Source organism: Anoplophora glabripennis, unplaced genomic scaffold (genome assembly GCF_000390285.2).
Source record: "Anoplophora glabripennis isolate ALB-LARVAE unplaced genomic scaffold, Agla_2.0 scaffold317, whole genome shotgun sequence".
Lineage (NCBI taxonomy): Eukaryota > Metazoa > Arthropoda > Insecta > Coleoptera > Cerambycidae > Anoplophora > Anoplophora glabripennis.
The window spans coordinates 462,960-471,370 of record NW_019416468.1 but is presented as its reverse complement, the minus strand read 5'-3'; the positions used below and the strand labels follow the sequence as shown (position 1 = coordinate 471,370).

Here is an 8,411-nt window from a genome sequence, read left to right as displayed (position 1 = left end):
AATACCGAAGTCGAAATTGTATAAGTAGTGACATCTATTAAAGAAAAGCCAAACGACGAAAACAAAGATGACCACCGGTCGCTGAATTACAAGTAGAAGTGGATCTTATTTGTGGAAGGGCGAAACGGGCGGTGACTATGAGACGCCTTCATTATAGCCATCCTTCTCTATCGCACGGATTTCTATAACTTACTTTATCGCTCTCACGTAACGGCCGATGAACCATGGGGACTTTCCGACCCTATATAACGCTCTTACAGACGTCGAATATAAATAAAGATAAATCATTTTTAATATTGGGAACATCATCTGTGTGTGCATATATGTAAAATCAATTTTGACTGTTTACTACTATGTTGTTCTGTGGCAATTAAATTGTGATAACAAACATTCTATCTCTATATTGACCCCAAACAAAAAGCAAATTTTCTTTGTTTATAAAGCCAAATAACAATAACTGGTAGCAAAACAAATGAGTAAAAATGTTTAAGATCTTCCTCTTGTTTTTCATGTTTACACGAGTATTAGAAATTTTCTGCTATTATCAAAATGGCGATTTGCGTTTTGTAGCTGTGGTAAGTTTTCATTATCTAATTATTGTTAATAAAAAATTAGATCCCCATATAAAGATCTATGAAAAACGTATAGATTTTGGCAAAAAATTAACATTCAATTTTGAATTTAATTACAGAAAAAATTTAAATTAAAAAATACAAGAAAAAGCCGATGCCGTTATACTACTCAATCAATATTAAAAGCAGTTTTAATTTTTTTAGTTATATCGACATGGCGACAGAGCACCGACGAAAATATATCCTAAAGACCCTTACAATGACGTATCTTATTATTGGCCAGATGGATTGGGAGAATTAACAAACGTATGTATGAAAAAAAATCAGTTTTGTACATGCGAAGTTTACATATTAAATAATGTGTTAAAATCTTGTAGGTCAAGTCGACTCGAGACATAATTTACTGGTATTATAGAAAAAAATAGAACTAAAATAATCAGTGGCGTAGATATAGGGGCAGAGGAGTATTTTTGTAAATAAAAATAATATTATAAAATGAGGTTTTTTAAACACCCTACCAAAATACAGAAAATATAATTTATTTATTACAGTGGTATTAAATTACATTAATTTTTGGTTTCTGTCTCCAGCAATTTACACTAATACAAATAAGATTATATATGGATGGAACACCACAGAACAAAAGTGTCATTAAAGTATTTATCATATTTTATTACATTGACTTGGTTAATACAACTTTTTACATAATTACCTAAACGTTGTATTTGATTTAACCAAATACCTATATAATTTACACCATTTGTTGATAAAAAAAACACCCTGTATAGCCAATTGACGTATAAAATACGCTTTTATGGCGGATATTTAGAGATGTGTATAAAATATTCGAAGTGTAATTGTTTATATAAGAAACAATCAAATTTCTACATTTCAAATCATGTGACGTTTATCCAATCATCAAAATATAAGGCTTTTTTTCGCGAGTGAATATTGGTGAATACGTCTGACTTGTAGTTACTGTTTCTATCTCTTTTAATCTTATTTCTAACCTTGTCTAACCTGAATAGATCGCGAAAATGTATATATTCACTATTCAGTGGTGCCTGTCATATGGGTTCTAACTTCTAACCAGTAATTTGTCATCCTTTAATTGCTTCCAGTAATCTAGTGTTGTGGGAATTGGTGTTATCTCACTATATATGTATTTGCTTCAAATAAAACTGAAGGAATATATCAATGCTTCTTTGCAATATTTTTAAGTGGCAAATTTAAAAAGCGTGAAAAGNAATCTTGTAGGTCAAGTCGACTCGAGACATAATTTACTGGTATTATAGAAAAAAATAGAACTAAAATAATCAGTGGCGTAGATATAGGGGCAGAGGAGTATTTTTGTAAATAAAAATAATATTATAAAATGAGGTTTTTTAAACACCCTACCAAAATACAGAAAATATAATTTATTTATTACAGTGGTATTAAATTACATTAATTTTTGGTTTCTGTCTCCATCTACGCAATTTACACTAATACAAATAAGATTATGGATGGAACACGACAGAACAAAAGTGTCATTAAAGTATTTATCATATTTTATTACATTGACTTGGTTAATACAACTTTTTACATAATTACCTAAACGTTGTATTTGATTTAACCAAATACCTATATAATGTACACCATTTGTTGATAAAAAACACCCTGTATAGCGAATTGACGTATAAAATACGCTTTTATGGCGGATATTTAGAGATGTGTATAAAATATTCGAAGTGTAATTGTTTATATAAGAAACAATCAAATTTCTACATTTCAAATCATGTGACGTTTATCCAATCATCAAAATATTATAGCGATCACGATGCATGATGTGGTGTTATCAGCAGTATAAGTGATGTTTTGTCAACTGTTGGGTTAAAAATCAGCAAATGTCAGATTGACAATCAGTTTATTTTGTATTAAAAAAAATGTCATACAGATTTGGTAATTGTTCCCAATGGTTTAATTAATGAAATTATACTTTTAATAATTGCAGATTTAAATGAACAAATTTAAATAACAATTGATTAAGAATTTTATAAAATATTAAGAAATTATCTTACCGAATATAACCCGAGCTTTCATAATACTCAAAATTTTGTCATAAAGATTCCATCGAGATAGCGTGTTGCTTGTCAATTATCTACATTCTCTGTGACAAAATTATCTCTGTATTATCCATGCTCTTGGTGCATTATATCAGTGACTATAACAATTCTTGTTATAGTCACTGATTATATGTAGAATTGCACTAAAAAGCAAAGCATTCGACATAAATAATTTATAATTCTTTATGTATGTTGCTCTGTATTTCAGCTTGGTATCCAGCACCAATATGAACTAGGCCAGTGGTTTACTAACCGCTACGCCACCTTCCTACCTGAAAAGTTCTCTACCGCCGACATCTACGTCCGCTCTTCAGACAGAGACCGAACTCTTATGTCTGCGGCAGCCAATCTGGCAGGTCTTTATCCGGCAAAAGGCGCTCAAGTATGGGACAAGCAGTTGCTGTGGCGTCCCATACCGATTCACACGGTACCGAATGAGGAAGACGAGGTGGTCGCCATGAAAAAGGACTGTCCTAGATACAATTTGCTTTACGATCAATTATTAAATTCGAGAACATTCCAATTGGTTAACCTGAGGAATAAGCCACTGTATGATTACTTAACAAAAAATACGGGTTGGAATATTACGGAATTACGACAAATTGAAACGTTGTATTCACTTTTGTCGATAGAAAAGCAATACAATCTAACTTTACCGGCTTGGGCAGAAGGCATATTTCCGAAAAAGCTTGAATTTTTGGCCGCTTTAAGCCACGCGAGTTTTTCCTTCACAAAACCTCTGGCTAGATTAAAAAATGGTCCGTTTTTCGACTACGTATTTTCACATTTTGATAAAGTCACGAGTAACGCAACTGTTTTAAAATTCCTTATGATTTCTGCACACGACAACACGATTGTAAATTTATTATCTGCTATGGGAGTTTATGATTACACTTTTCCAAACTTTGCTTCAACAATTATTTGGGAACTAAGTCAAAAGGATGAGCGTTTTTACGTGAATTTATTTTATAAAAATACAGCGACAGTTTCAGAGTTAAAACTAATGGGCTGCGAAATGAACTGCGAATACGAGACCTTTAAAACAATTCTGGAACCGGTCACTGTTAAAGTGGAAGAATGGAACAAAGATTGTATAATCTAAAGAAAATATAACTTTATATTTTTGTAAAGATAAAAATTATTATATAATGATCACATATTACATACAATAAATTTTTTAATCTACAAATACTATTTAATTATTTTGAGATACGCCACTACTATTAAACGTCAAAAGTAGTTCTAATCACTTGTAGGTCAAATCTTATTGGACGGAAGCTAGTTACAGAAATGCGTCAAGAGGTCTCCACGTTAAAAATCAAACAAGTGATTTCGCGCATGCGAGAGCCGTTCAATCAAAGCAATTCTTGCTTTTTTTACTTCAGGTTACCCCTACGAAGGGGTTGAGTTTATATTTACAAACCATATGTTTGGGTAAATTCGGCTTAAAACCATGTGGTAGTTAAAGGGGCTGTGATATATCATAAGTATAAAGGTAAATAACTAAATTACCAAAAATGAAAAGGAGTCTGCATATTTTTCTCACTATTTTTGTTACCATTTTTGGTGCCGAAGGGGCAGAAGATGAATTGGACGCAGTTGTTGCGGTAATTATTGAAACTTGTCGATACATTATTGTTTTGTGTGTTCATTGAGCTTGTCAAAAACAAATGTCTATCTTTAGATTTACAGACACGGTGACAGGACTCCGGTGAAACCTTATCCTACGGATCCCTATAGAAATGCATCTTTTTGGCCGGTGGATTTTGGACAGCTGACTAATGTAAGTAATTTGTTTAGTTCTGTGTAAGTATATAATTACGCTTATTACAATGTCATGTTTACATTTAATTATAATGTGCATTGTTATCATTATTAAAATGAATAGCCATTTTTAATTAATATCAGTACAATGTATAGTTTATTTTTCAGTCATATGCGATAACTATGAGTAATAACACCTTGCGTAATTATTATTCTTTCAAATTTATGTGAAACCAAATATGCTCAAGGTAAAGGGTTGGGTGCCAAGAAGCTTTGGTTACTTGCCCAATAAAATTAAAATAATTTAAACAACTGACCGTAACAAAGGAAACATATATGTAAAAGAGATTAGCTACACTTTACCAATTGAACTGTCTCAAATTATAAAATCTACATAGAATGAATCTCTTCCTGTTTTTGTATGATTCAATTTTAATTTTAAATTCTTACCCATCTGGTTATTTTTGTAGAGGCATAAAATTTTTATTAGTTTTAAGGATTAAAAGATTTCATGTTTTAACTGTCTTATCTTGTTAAAAACTACTTTAGTAATAAACGGGCATAGCTCAATATTAACATAGTAATTAAATTATTAAAGTCAGGCGGATTAATATATAACTATTTCCTTTATAGAGAGGCAAGCTCGAACAGTTGGAATTGGGAAAATGGCTGCGAAATCGTTACCAGAATTTCCTGCCGATACTGTACTCCGAAAAAGATATATATGTACGGTCTACCGATGTGGACAGAACTCTCATGTCCGCAGAGGCCAACTTGGCGGGGCTTTACCCACCCGTCAGTAAACAAATATGGGACAAAGAGATAAAATGGCAGCCCATCCCCATCCATACCGTTCCCGAAACAGAAGATGCAATTTTATCCGCCAAGAAACCTTGCCCGAAATACAACCTGCTCCAACAGCAATTATTTAAGTCAGACTATTTCAGGAATATCACACACAGGAACCACGACTTATACGCTTATTTAACGAGGTACTCCGGTACAACGATATCGACTCTGGAAACTTTAGAGTTCCTTTACAATACATTCCTCATCGAAACTTTGTATAACTACACTTTACCTGACTGGGTTCTGAAAGTATATCCGAATAAACTTGAACCGTGGGCTTTTTTGAGCTTCGCCACCCAGACCTACACTACTGAGTTGGCACGACTGAAAACCGGGCCCTTTTTTAGCGAAATCATAACGTATTTTAAAGATGTCGGCTCGAAGAAAGCGGACGTACCAAAGTTTAGAGTTTATTCGGCACACGACACCACCATAGCCAACGTTTTGAACGCGATGGGTGTCTTCGAGTACCATTCGCCCCCTTACGCCAGCACGATTCTCTTTGAGCTAAGGAAACGAAGTAACGGTAGGAACTACGTGAATATATTTTATAAAAACACGACGGAGGCTAGACAGTTAAATTTGAAACCGTGCGACGTCAACTGCGATCTCGCCGATTTCATAGCCGTTTTAAAGCCCATTACCGTTTCTTTATCCGAGTGGGAGGAGGAGTGTAAATTGAAATGGTCGTATAGCTGGCCGCTTAACTTGCAGGGGAATATTATTTTACTGAGTATTCTTATGGGTATTATTTTGATGACTACCGGTATAATAGTCGGGTTAAAGAGGGTTAAAAAGGAAAATGAAGCCAATTACGTTCAGTTACCGAATGAAGAATATGCTTGATTTTTACAGCAGTATTATAATATAGACGTAAGATTTGTTTTTGCATCGGGCAATGGGGAATGTAGCACAATTTGATTTTTACGTATTTGGACACAATTGTAAAATAAACGCGTGGTACGTGTACCATTATTTTATTTTATCGGAAAACGCAAAACAAAAAAATACGATAATGATTAAAGCACATTGAGTTTCCTTAATATGGATAAAAAAAGTGTGCCATAGAATCAAGTTTTATGGAATAATTTTGATTTTTAAAATAATTTATACAGAGTGAGCCAATAAGGAAATAAATTCAGTATATCACACAATATTGTTTAAAAAAGTCTTAGTCCAGTTACTCAGGGTTTTTACCTCGGAATTCTTTATAACTGAACCCATTGATGTGAAATTTTGACTTAATGTGGGGAATGCTTCAAGGAATAAAAGTTATATAGCGCTGAAGTGTGCTTTTTCCCTGGGGGTGGTTCCCACCCCTTCTTGGGGGTGGAAATTTTTATGCCCAAAATAACTACAGGAATCGATAGAGGATTCAATTTTAAGTAACAAATGTTATATAAAGTTTTTTGGATAATCCAATACCTTCCGAGTAATTCGTCATTGAAAATGTTGATTTTTTTTACTACAAAAGTACTTGTTTTCGACATTTTTTTGCAAATAACTCTGAAACCATTGGATTTAACGAAAAGTTGTAATGAACAAAAAGAAAGGTAATAAAAAAACAAATCTAATGGCAATATTTTGTTTGTCTCTAATTGCAATATAAACCGAATTATGGATTTTTAAACATTATTATATGTTAGCTAAAAACTAAATTGGAACCAGTTAACGTTAAATAATGCCAAAACCATAAATATTAGGAAAAAAAACTATTTAAACCTTTTTTAAAGTACTTTGAAAAACCTTTAAAATGAGCTATTTTAAAAGTCTTTAGAATCAAAATTAATGAATATGATCGAAATAACATTTTTTTAAAGAAAAAATTAATAAACAATTCAGTGCCTTTGGCGACAGAATTAAAATTAAATGCAATCCACTTACAGATTTATTCATTTATGTTATAAGAATATGTTCTGGGTGTTTGGCTCATTTACAAAGCATGATTTCGAAAAAAAAAACTTAATTTTTGAAAATGTAAATTTTTAAAATTTTTTAAAAAAATTCGATTTTTACGCTGTACTTTAAAAATTAAAGGGTGTACGAAAAAAATACAAGTGTAAAAAAATTTAGCTTTATTTTTGTTAAAGATTTTGCTTTTTTTATTCCTCTAAAATTAATATTAATCGAGATATCGCCATTTTAAGTTATCATATTGAGAAAACCACCCTTTTCGGGCCCTTTAAACCATTCAAACTTAAAAATGAAGGGATTAAAATGATCAACTCAACACTTTAACGTAGCCCTTACAATTAAAAATCTTAAAAAGATAAAATTATCGACAAAGAAATAAACACGTGTATAGGCGATAATTTTAGGAAAATATAGGTCAAACAAGAATTTTGAAGTGTTTATCTTTTTTATAACGACGAATAATCATTTACATAATATTTTTTTTTGTATTTATTATTATTAAAAAAGAAAATAAAAATTTATAAATGTAAGGGGTACTTTTTAAGGGTTGAAAAGTTGGAATCAATTCAGAATTATTTGATAAGAGGGGAATAAATGTTTATTTAATACGAATGCACATTTAAAATGTTTTTACTTTTTCAATAATATTTTTTCATTTTATTTTCGAAAGAAGGGGTATTTTTCAAGGGTTGAAAAGTTGCAATCGATAAAAAAGATTTTTTAATCAAGAAATCAATTTTAATTGATAAAAATGCCTGATTGAAACGTTTCAAGTTGAAAAAAAATTGTTTATATTATTTTCATCCAAAGGGGTGGTTTTTAAAGGTTTTTCCGGGTTGAAAATTTGGGATACATTACGTTTCATGTTAGATAGCACATGAAATTACTCATACTGCATAAATAAAAAAGATTTGGTTACATAAAATGCTTAAATTTGTATTTTTTCTTTTTTATCCAATAAGGGGTGGTTTTCACGCCTTAAGAACAAAAAACACACCTAGCGCATATATAAGTTTTGAAGTGGGGGATAAGATGAGCCTAATTCTAAATTTTAAGAAAAATCAATGCAGTTATAAAAAATTATTACTATATTTTCAGCTACAGTAACTGGGCTATCTGGTATGTCAATTAATATTATGTTGCAATTATTTTTATCAAAAAATATACAGTGTGTCTGTACGGGAGATATTATATCGATAATTTTTTT

At 31.5% G+C, this 8,411-nt stretch overlaps 2 protein-coding genes across 3 annotated transcripts; both read left to right on the top strand.

The window, feature by feature from the left end:
* Positions 1 to 421: 421 nt before the first annotated feature.
* On the top strand, positions 422 to 3,830 carry LOC108906987 (testicular acid phosphatase homolog). The gene is made up of 3 exons (XM_018710440.1): positions 422 to 575; positions 777 to 878; positions 2,886 to 3,830. Exons 1-3 carry the CDS (start codon positions 483 to 485, stop codon positions 3,777 to 3,779), a joined length of 1,089 nt encoding a protein of 362 aa, XP_018565956.1. The 5' UTR covers positions 422 to 482; the 3' UTR covers positions 3,780 to 3,830.
* A 189-nt stretch (positions 3,831 to 4,019) lies between these two features.
* On the top strand, positions 4,020 to 6,585 carry LOC108906995 (lysosomal acid phosphatase-like). 2 transcript variants are annotated; one of them, XM_018710448.2, is made up of 3 exons: positions 4,020 to 4,284; positions 4,370 to 4,460; positions 5,075 to 6,585. In XM_018710448.2, exons 1-3 carry the CDS (start codon positions 4,262 to 4,264, stop codon positions 6,134 to 6,136), a joined length of 1,176 nt encoding a protein of 391 aa, XP_018565964.1. In that variant the 5' UTR covers positions 4,020 to 4,261; the 3' UTR covers positions 6,137 to 6,585. The 2 variants fall into 2 exon arrangements, with proteins under 2 accessions (XP_018565964.1, XP_018565963.1); XM_018710447.2 differs by having other exon boundaries at positions 4,362 to 4,460; positions 5,075 to 6,583.
* The last annotated feature ends 1,826 nt before the right edge of the window (positions 6,586 to 8,411 follow it).

Coding starts and splice junctions, on each gene's coding strand:
- LOC108906987 (XM_018710440.1), top strand. CDS start 483: ATGTTTAAGATCTTCCTCTTGTTTTTCATGTTTACACGAGTATTAGAA. Junction 576..776: donor ATTTGCGTTTTGTAGCTGTG/GTAAGTTTTCAT, acceptor TAATTTTTTTAG/TTATATCGACATGGCGACAG. Junction 879..2,885: donor GATTGGGAGAATTAACAAAC/GTATGTATGAAA, acceptor TCTGTATTTCAG/CTTGGTATCCAGCACCAATA.
- LOC108906995 (XM_018710447.2), top strand. CDS start 4,195: ATGAAAAGGAGTCTGCATATTTTTCTCACTATTTTTGTTACCATTTTT. Junction 4,285..4,361: donor AATTGGACGCAGTTGTTGCG/GTAATTATTGAA, acceptor GTCTATCTTTAG/ATTTACAGACACGGTGACAG. Junction 4,461..5,074: donor ATTTTGGACAGCTGACTAAT/GTAAGTAATTTG, acceptor TTTCCTTTATAG/AGAGGCAAGCTCGAACAGTT.